General features: G+C 37.4%; 1 protein-coding gene across 5 annotated transcripts in view; it reads right to left on the bottom strand.

Annotated features, from left to right (window-relative positions):
* SLC10A7 (solute carrier family 10 member 7) overlaps positions 1–27,864 on the bottom strand; it is a 277,847-nt gene that overhangs the window by 113,026 nt on the left and 136,957 nt on the right. Inside the window, exons 6-7 of one of the 5 annotated variants that reach the window (XM_023227277.1) lie at positions 24,371–24,437; positions 23,637–23,656 (exon numbers count right to left, since the gene is read on the bottom strand). The exons of the other annotated variants lie outside the window; for them this stretch is intronic. Coding sequence (XP_023083045.1) covers positions 24,396–24,437 — 42 coding nt within the window. The 3' untranslated portion in view covers positions 23,637–23,656; positions 24,371–24,395. Of the gene's footprint in view, positions 1–23,636; positions 23,657–24,370; positions 24,438–27,864 lie in introns of those variants that run through there. 5 annotated transcript variants of the gene reach the window in all.

Below are 27,864 nucleotides of genomic sequence, written 5' to 3'. Positions count from 1 at the left end.
ACATATATACACACACACATATATACATATATATATATATATATATTTTTTTTTTTTTTTTTTTCTGGATGTGGCCACTATGGAAAGTAAGGGATATTTGTTTAGATTCCTAAAGAAACTAAATTTGTTTCAATACATGAAATTACTTTAACACAGTATTTAACAAATGCTATGATTTTCTCAGAAGATGCATAATATTTAAAAAGATATATTAGATGTAAAAAGTACTATATTATCATTTCTAGAGATGCAGATACATTGAGAGAGAGCATCTATTTCTAATATTGTTAAATTGTCTCAAAAACCCACCAGGTGTGGTGGCTTACGCCTGTAATCCCAGCACTTTGGGAGGCTAAGGCGGGCGGATCACCTGAGGTCAGGAGTTTGAGAACAGACTGGCCAACATGGTGAAACCCTGTCTCTATTAAAAATACAGAAATTAACCAGGCATGGTGGTGCATGCCTGTAATCCCAGCTACTCAGGAGGCTGAGGCAGGAGAATCACTTGAACCCGGGAGACGGAGGTTGCAGCGAGCTGAGATTGCACCACTGCACTCCAGTCTGGGTGATAGAGGGAGACTCCATCTCAGAAAACAAAAACAAAAACAAAAAACAGAACGAAACAAAAAAACCAAACAGTATGAATAGATAGGAGCTTAATAATGAAAGACTGATTTTAGGAAAAACTTTCTAATCTCAATTTGTAGGAACAGCACCTTTGAATACCTGGAGGGATGCTCCTACCTTTGCATTCATTGTTTCTCCAGAAATCCTCATGATTAACTCCCTCCTGGCCCTCAAGTGACCCCTAAATGTTACTCCTACATGAGGTCAACTTGACCACTGTACTTAAACTGCAATCTCCCAACCCCTGCCACAGAACATCTGGCCCCCTTTAACTTAGAAGCATTAACCTAACTCTTCTTTTTGTTTCTCTTTTTCCTTACAACTTATCTCCTTTTAACAAGCTGTGTGATTGACCTATTTATTTTGTTCATTTTTTTATTGTCTGCCTCCTCCTAATAGAATGTTGTAAAGGCTAAGAAAAACCCTAGTGTTTTTCCCATTCTCACACAACACAACCCTTCTGACATGAAATGTGTTAGGGTTGTTTTCTCACATACCAAACAATTCTCCAGCAGACACCAGCTGGGTGTCCTCTAATTTAATTCTATTCTGGCACTTGGTGAAGACAGTGTCAGATTGCACAGGTTGAAGGCTCAGTCCCATCAGACTGCCCCCCACTTCAGATGCTAGTCACTAGTCCTAGCTTGTGACCTATACTGATGACAGACCAGTGATAAGTTGAGGGTGCCCGAGACCCCCTTCTCAGTTTCGATTAATTTGTGAGAGCAGCTTACAGAACCCAGGGAAACACTTTACTTACATTTACCCATTTACTGTAAAGGATATTACAAAGGATAAAGATAAACAGCCAGACGGAAGAGTTGCATAGAGTGAGGCGTGGTAGAGGAGCACAGAGATTTCATGCCCTCTCAGGACACACCGCGCTCCAGAAACCTCCTCATATTCAGCTATCTGAAAGTTCTCTGAACCCAGTTCCCTTTTGGGTTTTTATGAAGGTTTCATTGTATAAACGATTAATTATATCATTGGCTATTGGTGATCAACTCAGCCCCTCTCTAATTCCTGGGGGACAGAGTCTGGGACTGAAAGTTCCAATCTTCAAGTCACATGGTTGGTTCCCCTGGAAACCAGCTCTCATGCTGAGGCTATCTAGGAGTTCACCAAGAGTCTCCTCATTAGAACAAAAGATGTTCCTATCACCCACAAAATTCTAAAGGATATAGGAGCTGTTTGTCAGATGTTACTGATATGGATAGGAAGCAGGGAGATACTGGGTAGAAGAGGGTGGTTCCCTGGCAAATGCCCCACCCTCAAGCCTGGAAACTGCAACCCTAAATGAGAATAGTTGCCCCTATTGTTTTTTCCAAAACCACCCGGGCCTGCCACACCCCCCATCCTATACCCATAAAACCCCCAAACTCCACTGGCAGAGGAGCAGAGCAGCATGGCAAAGAAGGAGAGAGGAAGCATCTTAACATTGAGAAGAGTTCAGATAGGGATGGTTAGTCCCCAGCTGAACTCCAGGGGAAGATTATCTTTCCCTTCCATCCCCTTTCCAGCTCCCCATCCCGCTGAAAGCCACCTCTATCACTTGTTTGAAATGCTTGTTCCCCAGTGCCATAAAGAAATAGCACTTGAACATAAATTTAATTTCTTCAGCAAGGCCATTTTTATACTTTCTGCAGAAAGGGTACACTTGCCAGCAGTTCTGCCACAAGAGTATATTGAACAAAGGAGACAGGGTCTTTTATAACCTGATGTGTCCACTTTACTGCGTGTCTGGTTTTTATTGGCTGGAACAGGCAATAAAAGACTATAACTTAATGCTTGCTTGGACCAGTACAAGCATGCCAGGGCAAATATTTAGGCTAAATTGTGGGAGATAAGAACATAAAATACATTGTTTTTTTTTTGTTTTTTTTTTTTTTTGTTTTGTTTTTTTATGGCTAGCAGATATTTAAGAATGTTAGCACAGGTCTTTGAATAAATTTTGTTTTTAAGATAAGTTACTATTTATTTCTAATTAGATGGGGAGGAAAGTCTTTGAAGATAAACCTCTACTTTTTATACACTCAGTAAAATCTCTGCATCCTTCAAGTCCATGTGACCTGATTCTGCCTGGATGCTGGACAAGAACCCAGGTACCAAGAGGGCAGGACGTAAAAGGCTGTCACCTTGACTCTCCGTTGAGCTGGTTAACACTTAGCCATCTGTGGATGGCAGCTGCTAAAGGAGCATTAATTGTAACACACCCCTAGATGCTGCTGTGGGGATGGAGACCAAAAGCACTCACCCCAGCCCTGGCACACACTCACCTGCATGCTCCCCCTCCCACATGGGGTTTAAGCCAACCACACTCCTGTCTCAAGTCCCAAAAAGGGGTCAAGGGAATTATCCCATCTCATTATCACTCAGGATATTGCAAAGGTTTTAGAATCTCTGTTCAGGAACCCAGAACCAAAGACCATATATCAAAACAAAAGAGTCTCCTATCACCTTTATCTGCAAAGGTTTTAGGAGCCCTGTGCCAGGAACAAACAGGGTATGCAGAGAACAAATACATATTTCTTTTTATATCACAATATCCCAGATGTAAACTCCACAAGGGCAGGGTCTGCTTTATTAATTTGTATATCACAATTACCTGAACAGTGCCTGGTACAAAGTGTGAAATGAACATTTTTTTGAATAAAAAAAAAAAACTTTAAAATTGCCAACACAATTGAAACTTCCTAGGTTTATATGCCAGTATTGTAAGCAAAGATGTTACTAATAGGAAACCAAGTCATCAAAACTAATTTATTTGGGAAAAAAAAAAAAAAAGAATAGAAGAGGATACTGAAGTACAAAATTCTTGTTCACTGGCACTACTCATGCTGTCTCTATTCGTAGAGCATCTATGCCAGGGCTACTGGAACACAGGAAAGAGCATGCTTTTTAGGGGGAAAAGACTGGTTTTGGATGCAATCCTTTTAGAGGGAGGCATGATCTAGTGATGACAACAAAGACCAGAATTTAAGTGTCTTGCTGTTTTGCTTCTAAGTGTGCAGGGATGCTTTCTTGTGCCAAAAAAGGGCATGAATCTGCTTCTTTATCAACAATTCATCTGCCTAGCCATAGAGAAAGGTATAATCTCTCTCTCTCTTCTTATTTTAGAAAACATGGGAGAATGATGATAATGTTCTGGGCTTTAATAAAAAGCATAATCCACAATACAGCCCCTATTTCCTAATCCATAGAAACTGAATCACAAAGATAACCAGTCTTTCTTCTGATCAAACCACAGTTTGAAGGGACACAATCAACCAAGATGACCAGGGTGCCAAGGACAGCCGAGACTGGAATGATTTCATGAATTTCCAGAGAAGAAATTAAGTTATGCCATAATGCTGAATCTACATTATAAAGAACATAAAAGAAGGAAAGGTGTTTGTGTCATTCCACCTTGAATAGATTTCATGATATGTTTATTTTCTAGTCTAAAGATTTCTAGAAAATGAGAATAAAATAAATGAGGCTTAGTCAACTCTAGAGAATATAGATTAAGATAGAGAAAAAGGCCAAATCAAATAAAACTAAAGTCATTTAACAAAGTGGTGCTTGATTGATTTATATTTGGTTTTGTAATGGGATTGCACACAGAGTCCACTGTGCCTAACTTCCCATACTTCACATTTTAGCCCCATCCTTGGCAACCCAAAGCCCAATGGGAAGGCTGATGATAGAAGACCAGATAATCTGCAAAGCAGATAATCTGCTTCCCACAATTGAGTATTAGAATAGTCAAGAGACCACCTGAGCCCCCATAATATACCCTTTGCAGGCCCACAAACATAGCCTTTCAGGCTATTGACCCAAGCCCAGAGGCATCATGGAGGCTCACAATTAAAAGGCTTTGACCCAACTTCTGACCTCAATGTCCGCTTCCTATGGAGAGTGTCTGAACTAGCCTAACAGAATTGCAGACTTAGGAATGCTGACCAAATTACTTTCATTCTACCTTCTAGCTCACAAAACCATTAGGATTCTATTCATTTAGACACATGCTGGTCCAATAGCTCAGAACAGTTCATATCAGTCTGTTTCACTGAGGTCTACATTGTTCTCAGCAATTACTTATCCACACAACTATCCAAAGTGACCATCTTTAACACATATATACATGTATTTCCAGCTTCTCTATGTTTAATTGATGAATACAACAGATTTTATTGATGCAGATTTATCAGAAGCTTCAGTAACATCATCAGGATAAACAGGTCTTTGAGAAATAAGACCTCCAATAAAAAAGTTACTGGTTATCTTAATATTATAATTACTGTTGCTGGTAAGACCAATATATATTCAAAACTAGGATAGCTGATCTAAAATGAAACAAATATTTTGTCTCATGGAATTGGCTATGAAACTGCCTGAATAACTAAGGAGATCAGAAAAGTGAGAAATAATCTCCAAAGACAAAAACCCCAATCTTGATAACTGTCCAGTTGGAAGAAAAACTTAAATCATCAATGTCAATATTAGCAATTAATTACTTTCTTCTAAATCAATGTATTCCTCCTTATATTTTTATCCTCTCCAAAGAACATCACATTAAGAACTCTTTCACTGAGTATTTCTAGACCATCCCACCATTGAGTATTATATCAGATATATTATTCCTAGCTGAGTGATTTAAAATTCCTGATAGTGTGAAGAATGGCCCCAGCTCTTGTCAAACTATGCAGTTCAGAGTTCATTCAGTGATTTATACTACACAAATACCTGCTTGACAAATAACTGTCTCTCTCTCTCTCTCACTCTGTGTGTGTGTGTGTGTGTGTGTGTGTGTGTGTGTGTGTGTGTGTGTATGTGCAAGAATATGGGTGAGCAAGCAAGACAGCTGAGCTTCTGTCTCTTAGAAAGCAGTTTGAGGAAAATCTAATACCCACTGGGAAGAAAACTATCCAAAAGATGTTTCAGATCCAAATATATAACAAGGAGTACTATGGGTCAAATACAATTTTGTTTAAAACCAGGTATATATTAGTTTTAATCTCTCTGGATCAATCTACAACCCCATCAAAGGCAGAAAAACAAAATCACAATAATAATAAAGAAAAAAAACCACATTTTTTGACAGTATGTGAATTTCCAGACAAGGCACATAGGTTGCCTAAATTAACCACGCATTCACTAATCAGGTAATAATGTGGTAATAGGCTTGTGATATTATATTAATTGTACTTGCAAAACATGGTTATGCAATTTCTGAAGAAGCAGAGAGTTCTGCTCTATAAAAACTACTTGCCATCAATGTGCAAACCACTATATTTAGGTTATGTTTTATTTTTGTCAAACCAGAGAGATCTTGCCAACGTACCTTTTTAGTTTTAAAAGCAATTCAGTTCACTGCATATACTTATTTTCAATTCAAAAACTACTTTTTGATGACCTACTACATATGGGGCACTAAATTAGATGTTTCTAAAGGCTACAAAGATGAACTGCATTGCAATTCAAAATGTAGGCAATCCATTGAGACTTTCTGAAATGAATTCATTTGATTCCTACTTATAATTGTTGTATCAGTACACAGAAATATACAAACTGGCACATTATATTACTGCAGAATTTTTTTTTTCTTTTCCCTTTCCTTTTTAACATGACTAACATTATAGAGGGAATAAAGTAATCTCTGTACTTACAAAAACATAACATTAGCTGGTACGATCTTTATCTTCATTCCCAGATGTTAAAAAATAATAATTTAGATACAGATATACACCTAAGCATTTATTATAAATTTAAACAGTTCCAAAGTTTCTAGGGAGTGAAGAAATGCTGGCCATCTTTTTACAGAATTTTAAAATTTATGCATGATCCACTCATTTATAATTAGAATTTTATCAGCAGGGACAGATCCAGGTTTTGTGACCCCTAAAGCCCATACAATTTGGGGGCTCTTGTTTAAGAAAGGAATACAAAACTAGTGCCAGGGCCTCAGAAGGGACTCATACAAATGAAGGGCCCTAAAGGTTAAGCATCATTAGCTTCTGAGTAAATCTGACTCTGGTTTTCAGTCATCAATAACAAACTTTCATCAATAGAGGGATGTAAAACAGAGCAACAAGTATCTGAAATTTAAGTTGGGGCGGAAATATAGTTCTCTGAAAGTTAATTAGAGGAGCTATGTGAACTTTTGTAAAACCGAACTGTTTAGGAACCCTCCCCCTCACCCACAGAAATCTACTCTAACATTGCCATGCACAGCATCAGGAGGAGGCTCAAGGTTAATCACTCATTTCCCCTTTCAATCCGTCTCAATTACTGTTATGGGATGCTTCAATTAGTCATTCTCATTCTCTCCAGGGATAGGGAGAGATTGCAGATAACTCATCCCAAATAGACTTCACAATTTGAATCCCTCCACCCAGTCAAAGAAAAATCTTCACTGGAGACAAGCAAGATTTGCTCTCATCCACTCTGCACTCTGTCAATGCCACTCTTTCATCAGACAAAGAGAAGCCATCAGTCTTCAGGGAGGCAAGGCCTTCTTTTCCCTTCCCCCAAAGGAGCAAGTTCTGTTTCTACCACACACTCAGCCTAAAAGTGCCCTAGGCAATAGTTCTTAAAACTACCCTTGGAAGGCCCTTTCCAGAAGCTAGCCCCTGAGACAGCCAGCCATATTATCAATCACCTAGACAGCATTTATACCTTTTTCTATGCCTGCTCTCTACTTGTCATAAGATTGCTTAGCCCTAAAGTCTAAAATCTACAAAAACAGACATTTCAATGACTTAAAGAAGCATTTGCAGTATCAATAGTTTACAGAAGACTACACAAAAAATAATGATTTCTAAACCTAAAAATACAAATGTCTCCCAATCTTAGAGAAGGCACTCAAGCTCTCTAAAGGCATGGGATAAGAAAGAAAAAATCTAATCTGACAAAAAGCTTTGTTGAAAAGGTTTTGTTTATTTTTACCTCTGTAAATATTCCAAGTACTCTGGGTTCTGTTATCATCATATGGAGATTATACATCCTGTGCAATTATAGCAATGTTACAAAATAACTTATGAATGCATAAACATTTATAGTTATGTTGACATTGTTTAGTAATTGTTTATTCTCCTGTAGAAGGACTAAATTTGTTCAAGGACTTCGTAAAGTGGCCTATTTCTGATCACTCATTTCTTCCACTTTGCCATCACTGTATTTACACTGTGACAGCACTAACACCATGCTACAATTGCTGTTTCACCCAATAGACTACAGACTCCCAGGGGCTGGGAGAAGGGAGGTTGTACTAGGGCTGTTTTCATTTTTGTATCTTTAATACGAGTGGTGCCAACACATAGTTGGCATTCGATGAGTGAATTTACTGAAAGAGACATGGAATTGATAATATTTAATGTGAATGGCAATATTTTAGGGGTTACCAAGGCATGTTGAAAATCAAATAATTAAGTTACTTTATAAAGAGCTGGCACAGAAGTTGCTCATGATGGCCTGAGCAGTTCTAAGCATGAAGCGATGTTTAATATATAGTAATGTCTTCTTCGAGAAATACATTTCAGAATCCGGAGATTAAAAATATTCCAAATGTGTTTAAAAATCACATCGTTTATTTTAAATTTCTTATAAAATTGCCACCTTGTATCCTTTCCTCTGGGTATACTGCATGATGCTGAAGTTTGGCGTACAGTTGATCTCATTAGCCAGACAGTGAGCATATTATCCAATAGTTAGCCAACTCTTGCCCCCTTCCTCCCTCCTGACTCTAGTAGTCCCCAGTGTCTCTTGTTGCTATCTTCATGTCCCTAAGTACCCAGTGTTTAGATCCCACTTACAAGTGAGAACATGCAGTATTTGGTTTTCTTTTCTTGCATTAACTCACTTAGGATGATGGCCACAAGCTACATCCATGTTGCTGCAAAAGTCATGATTTCTTTCCTTTTTATGGAGGCATAGTATTCCATGATGTATATGTACCATATTTTCTTTATCTAATCAACTGTTGATGGGGTACCTAAGTGGATTCCATGTTTTTGCTATTGTGAATAATTCAGTGATAAACATATGAGTCCATGTCTTTTTGGAAGACCAACTTATTTTCCTTTGGACATATAGCTGTAATGGGAGTATAGTGTCAAATGGTAGTTCTATCTTAAAGTCTATGAGAACTCTTTGAGCTGCTTTCCACAGTGGCTAAACTAAATTAGATTCTTACCAACAGTGTAAAAACATTCCCTTTTCTCTGCAGCACTGCCAACATCTGTTGTTATTTGACTGTTTAATAATAGCCATTCCAACTGGTGTGAGTTGGTATCTCACTGTGGTTTTGATTTGCATTTCTCTCATGATTAGTGATGTCCTCAACTTAAAAAAAATGTTTTTAAACCTACAGAAATGTTGTTAAGAATAGTATAATGAACACTCATATACCCTTTACCTGTACTCACCAATTATCAGTCATTAACATTTTGCCACCTCTCTCTCAACTGTCTGCCTCCCAAACTCTCTGTTACTTGCAAACTGTGTGTGTGACATTGTGGCAATGCTCACCTAATACCTTAGCTTGTATTCACATACTGTGTGTTGTTAATGCCTTCTGCTATTCTGGCCCTTCAAAGGTACTTTCTCTAACCTAATGAATTCTCACCACTTTCTATATCATGCATTTACTGTTTCCTTTTTTTGGAATGTACTGTTATCTGCCATATGTCCAAATCTATCCTTCAAAGTTTACTCAAATGCCCCTTAACCCATAAAACTTACTCTTCTAAATATTCCTTCGGTTATATGTGCCTCTCTTTGTACTACATACTGCTTTCTTCTTGGCAGGACAATTATTTGTGTATATGTCTCACTTCATTAATAGTCCATGGGCACTTGAGGAAAGGAAGCATATCTAATAGCAAGTTCTATTTTTCATAGAGCTTAGTATAGTGTCTTACATATAGGAGATACTCAATAAACAACTACAAAATCAATCAGCAAAATCACTGAATAAATGTATGTTTGTGAGAGAATCGGAGGGAGAATTAGATTCTATTTCTGACCTTTTAGTAAGTTTCTTTATAATTTAATACAAATTAAAATCCCAATCCTGATGTGAAAGTATTTGGAGGTGGGATTTTTGGAAGATAATTGGGTCACAAAGGTGGAGCCCTCATGATTTAGATTAGTATCCTTATAAGAAGAGGCCAGAGAATAACCCTGATTAACATAGATGCAAGAATCCTCAACCAAATACTAGCAAACCGAATTCAGCAGCACATCAAAAAGATAATACACAACAGTCAAGTGGGTCTTATTCTAGAAACATACGGATGGTTCAACATATGCAAACCAATAAATGTGATTCAATACATAAACAGAATTAAAAACAAAAACCATATGATCATCTCAATAGATGTAGAAAAAGCATTTCATAAAATTTGGCATCCCTTCATGATAAAAACTCACAACAAATGAGGCATCAAACAAACAAACTCAGAGCCAACATCATATGCATCAGGGAAAAGTTGAAAGCATTTCTCCTAGGACTGGAATAAGACAAGGATGCCCACTTTTACCAGTGTTATTCAACATAGTACTGGAATTCCTAGCTAGAGCAATCAGGCAGAGAAAGAAACAAAAGACATCTAAATTGGAAAAGAGGAAGTCAGATTATCTCTGTTCACTGATAATATGATCTTATATCTAGAAAACCCTAAAGACTCCTACAAAAGACTCCTAGGTTTGATAAATGACTTCAGCAATGTTTCAGAATACAAAATCAAGTACAAAAATCAGTAACATTTCTATATACCAATGACAATCCAGTTGAAAACCAAATAAAGAACTCAGTCTCATTTATAAAACATACCAAAAAAATACCTAGGGATACATTTATCTAAGGAGGTGTAAAAGATCTCTACAAGGACAATTACAAAATACTGATGAAAGAAACAAGAGATGACACCAACAAATGGAAAAACATTCCATGCTCACAGACTGGAAGTATCAATACTGATAAAATGACCATACTGCCCAAAACAATCTACAGATTCAATGTAATCCCTATCAAATTACCAACATCATTTTTCACAGAATTAGAAAAACAATTCTAAAATCCACAGGGAACTAAAAAAGAACCTGATTAGCCAAAGCAATCCTAAGCAAAAAGAACAAAGCTGGAGGCATCAAATTATCTGATTTCAAATTATATTACAAGGCTATATTAACCAAAACAGCATGGTACTGGTATAAAAACAGACAAATAGATCAGTGGAACAGAATAGAGAACCCAGAAATAAGGCCACATACCTACAACCAACTGATCTTTGACAAAGTTGACAAAAATATACACTGGGGAAAGGACACTCCAATAAATGGTGCTGGGAAAACTGGAGAACCATATACAGAAAATGAAACTGGACCCACGTCTCTCACCATTTACAAAAATTAACTCAAGATGGATTAAAGACTTAAATGTAAAACCTGAAACTATAAAAATACTAGAAGAGGCTGGGTGCGGTGGATCACGCCTGTAATCCCAGCACAGTGGAAGGCTGAGGTGGGTGGATCACAAGGTCAGGAGACCAAGACCATCCTGGCTAACACGGTGAAACCCTTTCTCTAGTAAAAATGCAAAAAATTAGCTAGGTGTAGTGGTGCGCGCCTGTAGTCCCAGCTACCCGGGAGGCTGAGGCAGGAGAATCACGTGAACCCAGGAGGCAGAGCTTGCAGTGAGCTGAGATGGTGCCACTGCACTGCAGCCTGGGGGACAGTGTGAGACTCTGTCTCAAAAAAAAAAGACAGACAAAAAAGAAAAAAAAAATCCTAGAAGAAAACCTAGGAAAGAAAAACTCTTCTGGACATTAACATAGGCAAAGAATTCATGACTAAGTCCTCAAAAGAAAACGCAACAAAAACAAAAATAGACCAATGGGGCTTAATTAAATTAAAAAGCTCCTGTACAGCAAAAGAAATAATTAACAGAGCAAATAGATAACCTACAGAATAGGAGAAAATATTTGCAAGCTATGCATCCAACAAACGGTTAATACTCAGAATCTGCAAGGAACTCAAACAACTCAACTGGAGACCATTATCCTAAGTGAAAGAACTCAGAAACAGAAAATCAAAACTACATGTTCTTACTCACAAGCAGGAGCTAAACAATGGACACAGAGTGGAACAATGGACATTGGGAGACTCCAAAAGGTAGAAGAGTGGAAGGAGGGTGAGGGTTGAAAATTTACCCATTGGGTACAATATTCACTATTTGGGCAACAGATACACTAAAACCCAGACCTCACCACTATGCAATACATCAATGTAACAAAACTCTATTTGTGTCCCATAAGTCTATAAAAATAAAAAATTTAAAAGAGGGCAGAGAGCTAGCTAGCCTGGTCTCTACCATGTGGAGACACAAGGAAAAGTCAGTTGTCTGCAACCTGGAAGAAAGCTTTCATCAGAATCCAACCAACTTTACATGCTGACACCCCTATCTTGGATTTCCAGCTCCAGACTGTCAAGAAATAAATGTTTTTGTTTTGTTAAAGTCATAGAGTCTATGGTAATTTGTTACAGCAGCCTGAACCAACTAAAATAAACATATACACTTAATGAGATCTCTTACCTCTTTCAAAAGCTATAAGTAGTGCCAAGGCAAGCAGTAGACCAACATTCTCAGAGAGAACTTCACTCTCCTTAGCACATCATAGTGTCTTTATGACCAGGGTTGGTTTATCAGCTTCTAATGTAACAGGGCAGGGAAGGGAATGGCTATTAGATTGATAGGAACCTCAGACTTGGAATTAGAAGACCTTTTGGTTTGGCCGCCTGGCTATGAAACCCTGGGCAAATCACTTAACTAGCCTCTATGATTCTCAGAGTTCTTAGCTATAAAATGCAGATGACCATTCCTCCGTGGGGCTGTTGTTAGAATCTGTGAGATAATGGATGCCAAATCACTTAGCACAGTTGCCTAGTTTAATAGATGCTCAATAAATGTTAGCTGAATGCAACCTATGGAATCTCAAAAAAACATATTTTTAGGAATCATAATGACAATTATAACAGTACATAACGTCACTAAGGTGTGAGGGTGTGATTTTAACCTTTTAATAGTAAAATTTGTTGAAGACATCTAGATTCTGCTATTTGAAAAACTATTTCCACTAATATTTTATATCTTACACAGAATAATCAATCAACAAATACATGTGATGATTGAATGAAGAAAAGAAAATGAGCTCTTTAGTTGTAAGTAAACCTGTTCACAAGAAACTATATTGAAATTGACAGAAGGCAATCATGTTTTATGGTTTCAGTGATGGATTGTAGTCCTGTAAAGCTAATAGCTATTAAAGGATTAAAATTAGGCATGGGGCAGTTTTGAAGGAGGATACAGAATATGTAAAAGATAGTTATTTAGCCTGGGTACAGTGGCTCACACCAGTAATCCCAGCACTTTGGGAGGCCAAGGCGGTCAGACTGCTGGAGCTCAGGAGTTCAAGACCAGGCTAAGCAACATGGTGAAACTGTATCTCTACAAAACATACAAAAAATTAGCCGGGCATGGAGGTGCACACCTGTAGTCCTAGCTACCTGCAGGGCTGAGGCAGGAGGGTCACTTGAGCCTTGAGCCAGCAGGTCGAGACTGCAGTGAGCCATGTTTAAGCCACTGAACTCCAGTCTGGGCGACAAAGCAAGATCCTGTCTCTAAGAAAAGAAAAGAAAAGAATAAAAAAATATGGTTGTTTCAATCAGAATCCTAGGACAGGAAAAATTCAGAGCAGGAGGAGCTAGGAAAACACGAGCAATTTTTCCCCTCCTGCTTTACCAGTTATATTAATTGCAGATTATTTAAGTCTACTGGGTTTAAACTTGCCTGCATTGTAAGTACTTTTTGCTTTTAATTCTAAAATCAGATTTTCCAGGCATAAAGACAGAAAAGTTAAAATGCAAAAAAAAAAAAAAAAAAAAAAAAAAAAAAAAAAAAAAAAAAAAAAAATGGTTGTAAAGGTGGGAAATATGGAAGCAAAAGGGGTTTTAAAAGAAACTAACGCTCAGAGCAACTTGAAAGGGAAAAACAAATTAACTTTGATCTGTTTTCATTAAGGAGAGAGATCACTAGTGAAACTGGAAAGGACACTATCATCTTGCTAGTTAAATGTGTGTGTGTTGTGTAATTAAAATGTTTAAAAGTTCCTAAAAGGATGACATGTCCATAAAATGTCATCTTGACTTATAAAAAAACTACTTTGCTCAAAAAAGGACTTGTAGACCATATAAACTCTTGCCCTTAATAAAACAATCAGCAATTCTCTTTAATTTGTTCATCTTTCTTACAGTTCTCATATACATATTATACAAATATACCAGTTTTTAAATATTGGCCTTCTAAATGTGAACACTACAAATGTGTTAAGAGGAAAACAATGTCAGGTATCCAATTTGTGATGGTGCAAATCAATGTCTCTAAAAAGAACCCATAGTCTGAACTATGGGTTATTGTTGTTACCAAAGAGAAAAACAGTCTGTGTGACCATCACCAAGGAAGAAAAAGCGTAAAGTAAAAACACTGCTAAAAGCAAACAGAATTCTTGAACTGTCTGACCTAATTTGAGTTGAGAAATAAAGTATACCTCAGCTCCTCAGTTTAAAATCTGCTCAAATATTTGGTACAAGTCTGTAGAGCTGGATTTCATTGAGTGGCTGGTCAATTGTTAGGGACAGAGCTGTACAAAAGGCAGATGAATTCTTGTCTTCTCAAGGTCAATACATCTTCTCTAAAGTCCCCATACATCCCTAACTCTACTCAGTAATTGTCATTAAAAGCTCTCATTATGTGAAGTAGGTGCAATTAGAGAATCTTGCCCTCACAGGATGCACTGCACTGAGAAGGCTGGAGGTTCATACATTAGTGCGAATTCACTCTCCCTCTATCTTCCATACATTCTGCTGTGAGAGAGAAAAATTATATTCATACACATTAAGGCAAAAGCCTACTGGCCCCTACAAAATTGCCCTAAACAGTAACTGTGGTTATTTGAGGAACTCCCTATTTCATTATGTGTCTCAGGAATAAAAGAGATAAAGTTTGCCATCAATAACACTGAATATATCTGCTGAATCCCGCAGATTCCAAGACATTAATAATTCAAAATCTTGTGGGAATTTTGTCATGGTGGAGATACGACTTGTCTGCAAACGGAGCTCGGGGATGCTCAGTATGATCTATCCTTGTATATACATACAACTGCTGCATTCATCATGACATGCAAAAGAACACAGGACTCTGTTGTATCTCTATAATTTCTGAAATTTGTGAATCTATATTATAAAGTCATTATGTATAACATAATATGTTACCATTCTCACATGAAGACTAATCATGATAATATGTCATTATACTGTATAGACTAAAAGGATTGGTAAATATATTCTATCTCCCTTATCTCTTAAACCTATGTGTCATAATTTAAAAAACATTGAGATTGAATGGTAAGAGGGAGAAAGAGAAAAACACGTTGGCTCTCCCTCTATACACGTATGTACATATATATGTGTGGGTGTCTATATATGTGCATGTATATGTTTTTATGTATATATGTGTGCAAAGATGAATACACACACACTCACTCATACTCACATACCTATGACCTTCAGATTTACTGAAAAACAAAAAAATTGGCAATGCCAATTATGTCACTCATTGTTGTCCCAGGGATCATCAACTATGAAGATGACAATAGCAAAAGTATCCACCAATATTTTTCCCCAAAGGTCCCTTAAGAGATGAGCCAGACCCCTCAATGCCTGGTGAAAGATTTTGAATGATTCTTAATACTAAAGCCAGAATAATCTTTCCAAAACTCAAATTGAATGACATCATTCTCTTGTGAAAAGTCTTCCTATTGCCCTTAGAATAAAGCCCTGATACGTCCTTAACAAGACCCACAAGACACTGCATGACCTTGCTACCACTGACTACCTCAGCCTCATCTCAAGCCATTCTCCTCTCCATTTTCTGAGCTCATGGCACAACGGCTTTCTTTTAGTTCCTTGAAAACAACATGGGCAATCCTGCCTCAAGGCCCTTGATCCTGGTGTTCTCTCTTAGTAAATGTTCTCCACTTAGGAAATTCTGTTGTTCAGGTATGAGCTTAAAAGTCAATTGTGTCCCAGTTATTGGGGGGTGGTGGGTGGCTGAGATCATGCCACCACACTCTAGCCTGGACGACAGAGCAAGACCGTGTCTAAAAAAGAAAAAAGTCAATTGCTACTAAGTGTTTCTCTGTGTTAGGCATTATGCTCCATTCTTTACATGCATTTTAAAAATTTAGCTTTTATAACAACCTCATGAGCTTATTAGCATTATCTCCATTTATAGATGTGAAAATGAGTCCTAGAAAGATTAAGAAATATGTACAAGATCACAGAGCTTGTAAATGGTGGAGGTGGAATTCATTGAGGCAGTCCTTCTACTACATTATCTCTTTATACTTTACAGTCTTTGGTTAACAACTTTTGCATAACCAGTAGCTTAATGTTTGCTTTCCACACTAGAATGTAACCTCCATAAAGGCACAAACTACCCTGTTCACTATGGAATAGACATTGTGCTGAAGCTAGAAACAAAGAAGTGAACAAATGTTTATTGTTGAAATAAATGAGTGCATGGCACACTGAGTAATTTCTATAAAACACAGAGGAAAGAAAGGCTACCTTAAAAGAGTTCAAGATACACCACTACCTATCCAACTCAAGCCGTGAATTTGGAAAGTTGAAATCGGCATAAATTATTACCAAATACTGTATGAAGTCCAATCAAAATCCATAGTAAATATAATCTGAGTATAAAATGTACGAAACTAGTCTTTAGGGAAGGGAATGATATAGTGTGCACATCTAACTATACTGGTACCTACCAATAAGAGCAATTATTCTCGGAAACTTTTGAAAATTCAGGGTTCTATAGCATTCAGAGTAGGCCTGATAGCTCCTGACTTCAATTTCAAAGTACAAACACATTTAAAATCTCATTTAAAAATTATGTAAAATTAAGGTAAAATTGTTTCAAAGATCCATAGAATATCCACTTCAATGAATGAATACAGCTAAAATATGTGAATCTAAACAGTCAGTATTATTCTGTATTATTTCAGGAAGTCTAATCAGCATAATCGTAAGTTTTCTTGAACCTGATATGTAAGGCCAATATCACTGACTCTGGGGACTGGTCAAGGTCAGCCCTAGATTTTGAATTTTCATAACCATGGTTATAACATAAATAAAAACTTGACTTAAGTCTTTAGTTCAACATGTTACCTCATTAAATCTTTTATCTACCAGTGCTGTAACTAAATAACAAAATAAATAGGTATTGTTTCATATTTTTTCTTTCGACAACAAAGAAATGGCCAAGGTATAATGAGCTTGCCATGAAAAGATTTTCAAGGGAGTATATATTATACAATAAATCATAAATTATAAAGGCCAATTATACTAGTTCAGTATTTATGTGAGGACACCAAAACAAAAGCCTATAAGTTTATCTTTTTTTGTTTTTTTTTTAGAGACAGAGTCTCACTCTGTTGCCCAGGCTGTAGTGCAGTGGCGCAATCTTGGCTCACTGCAACCTCAGCCTCCTGAGTTCAAGCAATTCTTGTGCCTCAGCCTCCTGAGGAGCTGGGACTATTACAAGCGTGCGCCATTACACCCGGCTAATTTTTGTATTTTAGTAGAGATTGGGTTTTGCCATGTTGCCCAGGCTGTTCTCAAACTCCTGACCTCAGGCAATTCATCCGCCTCAGCCTCCCAAAGTGCTAGGATTACAAACATGACCCACCATGCCCAGCCCCATACTTTTATCTTCAAGCAATACCGTATACTGATTAAGGGAGGAAACAGAGTCCAAACATGTACACACACAATAAACATGAACCACATAAACAAATGAAAATATGGAAGACATGGGAAAAGATTCAAATATATCTTTCTTCTAAGTCCTTTTTCTCATCCATGGGATCACATTTCTCCATATTCTTATTCATATGGTATAAAATGAATAATTTCTATTCCTAAAAACTCATGCCTTTTTAGAAATACATGACCTTTGTTCAGCTGTAAGAAACATTAAAAGGGAATATTGTTCTCCAAACAACATTTCAACTTCTTTCATAAAGGCTTCTCTGATAGTCTCCGTTTTCTCCTCCGAACTCTCACTCCATGTTTCCATGTCACCTCTCCTGCTATTACAGGTTTCTCTATTAAAATGCAGTTTTGGCTGGGCACGGTGGCTTACGCCTGTAATCCCGGCACCTTTGGAGGTGGAGGCTGGAGGACTGCCCGAGAACAGGAGTTTGAGACCAGCCTCAGCAACAGAGCAAGACCTCCAACTCTACCAAAATAATAATAATAATAATAATAATAATAATAATAATAACTTAGCCAGGCAATGTGGCCAACATAGTGCCAGAACATAGTCCCAGCTGTTCAGAAAGCTGAGGCAGGAGGATTGCTTTGAGCCCAGAAGTTTGAGGTTGTAGTGTGTCGTGATCATGCCACTGCACTACATCCTAGGTGACAGAGCAAGACCCTGTCTCAAAACAAATGAACAATAACAAAAAAAAACCCCACACAGTTGCTACTATCTTGTATTTCATAGATTCATGTGTATGTGACTTCCTTTTTAAAGCAGAAGTTCATTCAGGCAGATTTTACATCTGAATATTTTCTGTAACCATTCCTTCCCCAGCACTTTTCATAATGGTGCACATAATAGATGGAACAATTGACTGCACAAATAAATGACATGGCTGCTTGTGAGTAAACTGGAGGCAGGTGCTGATACATATATTTGCTCCCAACATACACTAACATCGGACATGATTTTCAGTATTAAAATGCAAGAACATAAATGAAAACCAAAACAAGTATAGATACACATTACACAGCATGAATGTCTTGCTAGAGGAGTGTTACTACTTTGTTTATTCAATATTTCAATATATATTCTATCCCCCAAGTCACCCCTGTACATAGTACTTGTATTTAACCATATATGTCACTTGTTTTTCTTTGTTCAATTTGAACTCTATAGAACTTAGCATACATAAAAACCAATGAGATGTCCTCATAAAAGTAAGCCAAGTTAGCCTTTGAATTTGAGACACTGATCTTTCTTCTTTCTTTAAATGTATGTATCATGGATTGCTCTCACTATATGACAATCTACAAGGTTTTTCTCCCACAGCCTTCCAATACTAATTATTTCTTCTCTCTGGCTCAGACATATTATATAAAAGGTTGCTTAATCATGTCTATCTGAAGAGGATTGATAAGGTAACTAGATTCTGATATCATTTGACATTTTGTTCCCTAACCGAATCACCCTGCTTGGTTCAATTTTTTGACCACAAAATGGGACCATTATGTTAACTTTTAAATAAAGGAATAACTAATTGAACCAAAGTAATTCAAAGGGCTCACAACATGGAAAGAAACACAGATACTCAAAGAAAAGTCTATTTTAGTGGAAAGAGCATATCTAAATAAAAATTCTCCTTCAAGTGATGGACATTTTACCAAAAGCTTTAAATAAAATAAATTATTTTGTACATTATGGTATGAAAGTCAAAAGCTCATGAAAGTAGAAAAGGTTGATAGTTTTAGATTACATTACTCTAAATAAAGAAGGAATTGTTGCTGACATCACCTTAAATATACTGCGTATTGACATGTTTTTGAAGGAATTACAGTTGTGTGGAACAAGTCACAATCAAATTTAGTTCAATCAGTTGCAGCATATATTTTAAAAATAAAAACATATTAGGATACAAATACATGAAAAGGCCTTATCAACCTTACTCTTTATGTACCAAATTTTTAAATCCATGCTTATTTGCAAGCAAAAAATATGTACATTGGTAAGACTGTGGAATTATATACATTCAGGAAAAGAGTAATTGTGCATGCACACAAATTCCGGACCACTACTTCCTTTAAAATCACTGGGGAAAAAAAAAAAAAAAAAAAAAAAAAAAAAAGCAGTGAGGGACCAGCCCCTTTAGAAATTCAGTACAATATGTTTAAACCCATACAAGGAAAAGTCACCAAGATTTAAACACAAATAATAAAAGGAAAAGGAGAAAAAGAAACAAGAGAATTAAGTCAAACACTCTGTTAACTGAATTCAGACTCTGGGCTTTTACAGGGCATTAATCTAATATATGCCAAATTAGATTTTCAAATTCCATAACATTTGATTTCTTTTCTAAAACCAGTTTACCCTCAATCCCAGAAGTTTTTCTTTCAAAGATAAACTACAATTCTAAGTGGAATTTCTATTCAACTAGGAGCTCTGTTGTTTTTTTAAAGTATTTATGAATCATATTTATATTTATGATTTTACTCTCCCCAAACATTACTTTTGACTTTAATAAAGTTAAGACTGACGTAAGAACTAAAAGATGGTTTACTGTGTATTAAATAATGCTCATTTTAAAGCAGGGCCACTTGCAACCTGTTTGTCAACTAAAATAATGTCAGAAAAGTTTTCAGACAGCTGGGAATTTCTTCCAACTTAACAACTCAAACAGCATCAAAATTATCCAGGAATTTCAGGATAAAATAGGTCTGCTTTGGAAACACATCCCCAATAATATACATAATTGATTACTGGTAACCTTTCTCATTTGTGCTGTGGGGACAAAATCCTTGAGTTTGAAGAAACCACAACTATGTTCCGGTCTGCACCAGGGATAGTTTGCAAAGGATTTTTAGCAGTTGGAGAGCTTGAAGCTTTCCTTCATATCCTGTTTAATGGGACTTCTAATTAATGTCACTCGTGAACTTTAAATTGCAGAGTGAGATCATCCACACACAATTCCTTCATTATGGCTAGTCCATTCACACTGAAGCAGTGTTGAAACATTAAGTCTATGAGTTGTTCAAGAGCCAATAAAGAACTGCAACAGGATGCCCAAGCAGTCCTTGTATGGTGCGTAAATTTAACGTGGCTTCAAAACAGGAGAGCAGAGGAAACACCTTTAGGAATTCCCTGGGGTATGATTTAACAATACAAAACAAGAGTGGAAACTAAAGCTGAAAGAAAAACCGGATAAAGCAATAACAAAAGAAGTTGTTCATTTTGGGGAGAGACTCTGGGGACCAGAAGTTTAAGATATGAAGTTGTAAAAGTAAAGTTCACTCTTCAGGCAGCCCAGGTGTATATAATGTCACAAGTGTCCAAAGATGTATTGATGTAGCATTGGAATTTTCGGCAACATCATGTAATCAGAACACAATAACTCTTAGGAGCATCTTGACATTTCTGAAAATATGTGAATATGCATGTGAATGACTGAATGAATAGGGAAAATATTCTATTGTGTACTAAAAAATAGATAAATCTCTTTACATAAGTCAGTATCCTACAATTTGACATTTATTTTGGCAATAAAGTATCAATTAGGATATAAGGAAGAGCCATGTAAAAAAGTTAATAATTACATACACTCGTATATACACACACTTATACATACACAGAAAATGAATGTGTGGCATCCATTATAGCTTAAATATTTAGTTATCTTTCTGGTTAAAGATATAGTTAGAGAAATAATATCAAAAAGATTCTTCATCACAAAAGAAGTCAGAGAAGAAAAATTAAGATCAAGAAAAGCAGAAATACCAAAGGAGAATCTATATTCCATCAACTTCTTACCAAACTGTGGAACATTTGTTATAAGAAAAGTAGACAAGCCTAGGACCAGTGATCAGGAAGTCCTCTAATTTGACATAATAAGAAACAGACTTATGGACCACAGCATGCTGTAATTACTATACCTCAGAAAAGAATTTCTGGGTGATGTCAAAAGACAAGAAGAATAAAATGTGGCTTTGTAAAGGCTTTGAGAGACAGAAACAAACAACAAGTCCATCCTGAAAAAGGAGAAAAGAATGGAGATAAAAAAATAGCCAAAGTGGGAAAAGAGAAACTCTGCATGTGACTAGGTATCACAGACCAGTGACTGGTAAGACTCCCAAACTCCCAGGGTTTTTGCTCTAGCTGAATCCTGGAAAAACAGTTCATTTATTCTACAGATATTTAGCACACACTAGGTGCCAGGCCCTGTGTAAGCAGCAGGAGAACGGAGAGTGAAAAAGGCAGACAAGGACCCTATTCTCTCAGAGCTTACATTCTAGTGGAGATTGACAGGCAATAGAGAAATTAGCAAGATTAACTTTTGATAGTGGTAACCCAGCTGTTAAGGGAATAAACAGGGTAATGTGATAGAAAGTACTAGGGAAGTATTCAGGGAAGGCCACTGTAGAGATGTCATTTGCACTGACAATGGAATGACAAGAGGAACAAATCTAGTGAAGATCTGAGGAAAGAATGTTCTAGACACAGGGGGTGGCTAGTACAAAGGTTCTGAGGAGAAAACAGACTTGAAATGCTTGAGGGGAGAAAGTTTTTGCTGCTGTGGTGAGCTGACTGTGGAGGGTGTAGCATAAGGTGGCGCCACAGAGGATGGGTGGGCTAGATAACAGGGCTTACTGGTTGGAATAAGGAGTGTAGATTTTAACCTAAGGGCAACAGGAAGACAAGAAAGGTTTTTAACACCAAGAAAGGGTTGGGAGAGAGTATGGGAATACAATGTAAAAGTTTATATTATTAAAAGATTACTACAGCCAATGTGTGGAGTCAAAATTTTAGGGGGATTAGAGTAGAAGGAGGTGGACCAATTAGGAAATAATTATAGTACAATAGACATAATTACAGCACAACAGGCAAAATGAGTTAATGGCATCTTGAATTTGAATAGTCATAGTGAAGATGAAGAGAAGTTGATAAACTCAAGATACAGTTTGAAAATAGATCCAATAGCATTTTCTGATAAATTAGATATGGGGAGGGGAAGACAATGGAAAGAGAGAAATCAAGGAACACTTTTAAGTCCATGGAACGGGCAGAGGCATTCACTGAATTAAGAAATAGAGAAAGAAGCAGTTTAGGGATGGTGAGATCAAGACTTCTACTTTGCACACGGTAAGCTTGAAATACCTTTTAGATATCTAGGATGGAACACAAAATAGGCATTTTGATGTATGAATCTGGCATTTAAGAAAAAAATCAGTGTTGAAGACATCAATTGGCACAGCACAAGTATTCTGATATTACATCAAACCACAGGATTGGATGATTGGATAAATTTTCCTGGGAAGATATTGTAGACAGAGTAAAGGCCAGGACCCACAACCAGGTCTGAGACCCTCTAACATTTAGAGGTTAGAGAACCTATGTAGGGAATTGAGAAGGGGAGCAGTCTGTGAAGTAGACAAAAACTCCAGGAGAAAGAGGTATCATGGAAATGAAAAGAGAAACATGTTACAAGGCGCAAGTGATCAAATTGCCTACTACTGTCAAGTGTTTTTGTAAGATGAGGACAGAAAAATCACCACTGGATTTGGAAGATGGAGGTCACTGGTGACCTTGAGAAGGGCAGAGACTAAAGGCTGAGTAGAGTGCTAGGGAGGCTTGATTAAATTGGGTATGGGGGTGGGGTTGGCACTGTTAAAAGTAGAAATTGGAACAGTTGTTTCAAATTTTGCTTGAAAGAAGAGCATAAAATAGGGCAGTGGCTGAAGAGGTACTTGGGAGGTGTTACAAAAGCATGATCCAGTAGAGGTTCACAGTCATCCTATTCTGGTTTCTAGGCTTTCGTACAAATATCTAGGATGAAAAGCAGGATCTTGAATTACTTACTGAGTGACTTATCGAAACGTTTTCTGAACATCTACTAGATGTGAGGCACTGTGGCAGTAATTAGAATACAACTAAGGATATGGCTTCTGAATTTCAGCACTTGAACTCCTGCTAGGGAGCAGAACCTTCATCTGAGACTTGTGGAATTTTTCCACAAGTTTTTTGTTCCAGGGAACCAAAAAAGTAGGCTAAGCTCCAGGTCCTTCTGGACATACTCACCATTTGATGACAGACTTTAATGAATAGTGTGTCGATAAGGGCTTCTACCTTCCCCGCAGATACACTGTTTACTTAAAGAACAAATTGTCTGGTCTTGCAGACATGCAAAGAAGAATACAAAATAAATAGAAGTGAGTCTGCATGCACTAAAAATTGCATAAAATGTATGTTGACATTTAGGGAATATCTACTTATATATAAAAGTGTAAAGAAAATTAGCAACAAGAAAAATACTCCCAAAGAAACAAAGTAAAAAATGAAGATATCAATGAAAGAAAAGAAACTGCAAACACTGCGTGGCCCCAAGATTCAGAACAGCTAAAATTTGCTAGCTGAGTAAGGAATTGGAGAGGAGCATCAGCTGAAGTCATTCAGCTATGATCAATCAGTATTTTTCTGAGAGATCATAAGCTACTCTGAGGGCAGACGATAAAAGTCTTCTGGTGGGAAAGACCTCCTCTGTTCTAATCTCCTGATTTACACTGGCTGCCGATCCCTTAGTAACCCTTAGTGCTCCACAATCTTCCTATCCCCACTGTCTTCCCCAAATTATGGTTACTATCTGACTTGGTTCATCTTCTGGATGATGATGGATGACTTAATTACAGAAATGAAGGTACAAATGAAATACAAAGGGAGAGGCCAGATATGAACAAAGGGACAAACACACAGCCCTCTTACTATGGTTCCTTATTAATAAGCTTTGTATTTCCCAATGCCCAGGAGACCTGCATAACCACACTGGTGAGAGACAGAATAAAGAAAGAACAAAACGAGGGAAAGCAACACTTATTGCATGCCTCTTACATGCCAGTAATTCTGCCGAGTTTTTTCATGTTTTTTTCAGATTGGTTTCTGAACAATCCTGAATTGCCTATGGATGAGGAAACAGTGAACAAAAAGAGATAAGAGCCTTGCCCAAATTCACACAGCAGCACAGACTGTGTGATTCTAAATGCCATTATCTTCCATATAAAACACTGTGGATTGCATATGCTTAAAATATATTAAGTTGAGAAGCAATTACATGGAAAACAGTAAGTCAATATATAAGTGTAACTTGTACTTTGGGGTGCTTTGAATGAGTATTTTTTGTTCAGTTTTCATAGGTTATCTAAGCTAAAAATTAGATCAAAATAAACTTTATGATATATTTTTAAAACCCAGATTAACGATGATAATTAGGTATTAAATCTGTTTCAAATGGAATAAAAATTTACATCTACACCACCACTACAAAAAGTGTACAGATATATACACTCAATTATTATCTTCATACCTAATTGAGAGTGAGTTGCAGACATGACACCCCATTGGTTGAGAACAGCATCTAGAAACCAAGATCCAGCATGCTAGGTACACTTATTGCTACTAGGGTGAAACTGATTTTAGGCCCTTTCAGTGGGACACTGGTAGGAAAGATACATATGTGTATACACACACACACCAATATCTATTTTATCTATTTTATATCTATCTATCTACGTGTATTTTTAAAACATCAGGCCATACTGATGCCTCTAATTTCAGTCAACACAACAGGACGTATGCTAGTCCTCCCCCGTTCCATATTCCTAACTCCCTTCTTCAACAGAGAGAAGTCAGGTTCCCATTACCTTTAACTTATTTCCTCATACCTCCTGCATGTAACCAATCTGCTGACCCTATCAGTCTCAACTGCCTCCTTAGTCTTACCCACCTCCTGAGACTTCATCCTAGTCACCTCTTCAGCCCCAACCACGTCCTGGGCCCAACACACCCCCTTGGTCCTAACTGCTTCGTCAGTCCTGACCCCACAGGCCACTCCAACCCTGGCTGCCTCAAGGGGAGGGAAGGAAACCAAAAACATGTTTTAAAAAAAGAAGAGGAAGGGGGAAAAAAGGGGGCAGGGGGACAGGAATAAGTAGCGGAAGAGCTCACCCTCATTCTTGAATGATTGTCTACTTGGGAATAATCTAGGCTAACAATTGTTTTCTAACTTCATTTCCCCTTGAAGACATTCCATTTTGGGGGGACCTCTATTACTGCTTTAGAGAAGCCAGCTGTCACACTAATTGTTGTTTATGCTGTTGTTGTTTTTTAGAAAGTTGTCTTTTCTCTCTGTTTGACCGGAAGATTTTCTCTTTGAACAGTGTATATAGCGGTTAAGAGCACAGCTTCAAGAGCCAGATTGTCTGAATTCAAATCCCAGCTAGACTGAATTCAAATCCCAGCTCGACCACAGACTCGCGGTGTAATGTTGCAAAAATTTTCTAACTTTTCTGTGCCTTTTCTCTTCAGGAAAATGAGAATAATAATGAGTTAATGTCTATAAATATATGAGCTGGTATACACAAAGTGCTTAGAAGAGTACCTAGCACAAAGAAACCACTATCAAAGTGTTTGTTATTATTACTAGTAGTAGTTAGTGTAGTAGTCTTTGTTATATTGAAGGTTTATCATGATACATACTGGTGCAGATTTAAACTCACCCTGCTTGGGACCCGCAAACTTCTTCAATCTAAGGATTCATGTTCTAGTAATTCTGAAAATGTCTCTGCCATTTTCCCTCTGGAACTCTTGTCTGGAACTAGTTTTAACATTAATTTCTGGACTTGAGTTTCTAATCTGATGAAAACAGCATAAATCCATACTCGATAACCACCTATAGCACAGACGTGGAGTTTCCATTTTTCCCCCAAGAAACTTATTTTCTCCCATTCAAAGTCCCAGACTAAGATGACACTATCGCTTATCTTGGCCAATGATTAGAGTTTTTCTAGTAGTGCTTTCCCTGAGAGGGCACCTTTCAGGTTCCCAGGTTTATTGAGTGGTCTCAGTTCCAGCTAACTACCCAAGGCTACATTTCATATACCTGCATGTATACTTCACACCTAACTATGAAAGCCTACCACATGCTTATATGTGCAATTTGGGCACTTAATAATTGTCTTTTTGACATAAATTCCTAAAAATGGAACTGATCCAAAAAGAGCAAGCTGAACAGCAAAGCGGTTATCTTGTGAAATCTGGAGTTATTAAGACGTTAAGTTTAAATCTTGACTTTACCACTTAATAGCTGTTATTACCCTGGGGGAAGAAAATCCAAACTCTTTGAGTCCTAGTTTTCACAGTTCTAATATAGGAGTGAGAATAATTATTGTGAGGAAAGAATACAGTACATGCAAAGTGTGCAGCACAGCACCAAGTCCATGATGGCTTTGATAAATGTTACTATTATTGCTGCTGTTATTCTGTTTTTAATTTTTATCCATATTGCTAAATTACCAAATAGAAAGACTATTCCTATTTACACACCTACCAACAGTGTGCTTTTGTTTTTTTGTTTTGTTTTGAGACATGATCTTGCTATGTCTCCCAGGCTGGAGTGCAGTGGCATGCCTCCACCACCTGGGCTCAAGTGATCCTCCTACCTCAGCCTCCTGACTAACTGGGGTGATGGGAGCACCACCATACCTGGCTAATTTTGTTTTTAATTTTTTTGTAAAGACAGAGTCTCCCTGGGTTTCCTAGGCTGGTCTCGAACTCCTGGACTCCAGCAATCCAATTGCCTCGGCCACCCAAAGTGCTGAGATTACAGGCATGAGCCACTACACTTGACCAACAGTATGAATTTCTATGTCTTTCCATTCTTGCCAACAATAGGTCTTGTGACTCTTGTTGAACTTTGTTAATTTTATTTGCACTAATATGATTACCGGTACAGTTGTACATCTTTTCATAGGTTTGCTGCTCATTTATTTGTGTGTGTGTGTGTGTGTGTGTGTCTATGTGTGGCCAGTTTAAAATCTTTGTTCATTTTTCTATGGGTATATATGTTTCCTCTTGATCTGTAAAAGTTGTTCATATATTAAAGATAAAAACATCCTCACCTGTATGTTGCTTCTTTTAAAAAAATCTTTACTTTTGGGAGAGACAGGTTCTTGCTATGTTACTCAGGCTGGTCTTGAACTCCTGGCCTCAAGCAATCCTCTTGCCTCAGCTTCCCAAAGTGCTGGGGTTACAGGTGTGAGCCACCACACCTGGCTTATATCCTGCTTCTTTGTTACATGAACTTTGGATATAAAAGCACCTCCCTGATATTTCACTGTAAAAATAAACTAAAGATGTAGTCTTTTTTTTTTTTTTTTTTTGAGACGGAGTCTCGCTCTGTCGCCCAGGCTGGAGTGCAGTGGCGCAATCTCGGCTCACTGCAAGCTCTGCCTCCCGGGTTTACGCCATTCTCCTGCCTCAGCCTCCCGAGTAGCTGGGACTACAGGCGCCCACCATCTCGCCTGGCTAGTTTTTTTTTTTTTTTTTTT

This window comes from Piliocolobus tephrosceles, chromosome 3, assembly GCF_002776525.5.
Source record: "Piliocolobus tephrosceles isolate RC106 chromosome 3, ASM277652v3, whole genome shotgun sequence".
NCBI classification, from domain to species: domain Eukaryota; kingdom Metazoa; phylum Chordata; class Mammalia; order Primates; family Cercopithecidae; genus Piliocolobus; species Piliocolobus tephrosceles.
This window is presented reverse-complemented; position numbering and strand designations above follow the sequence as displayed.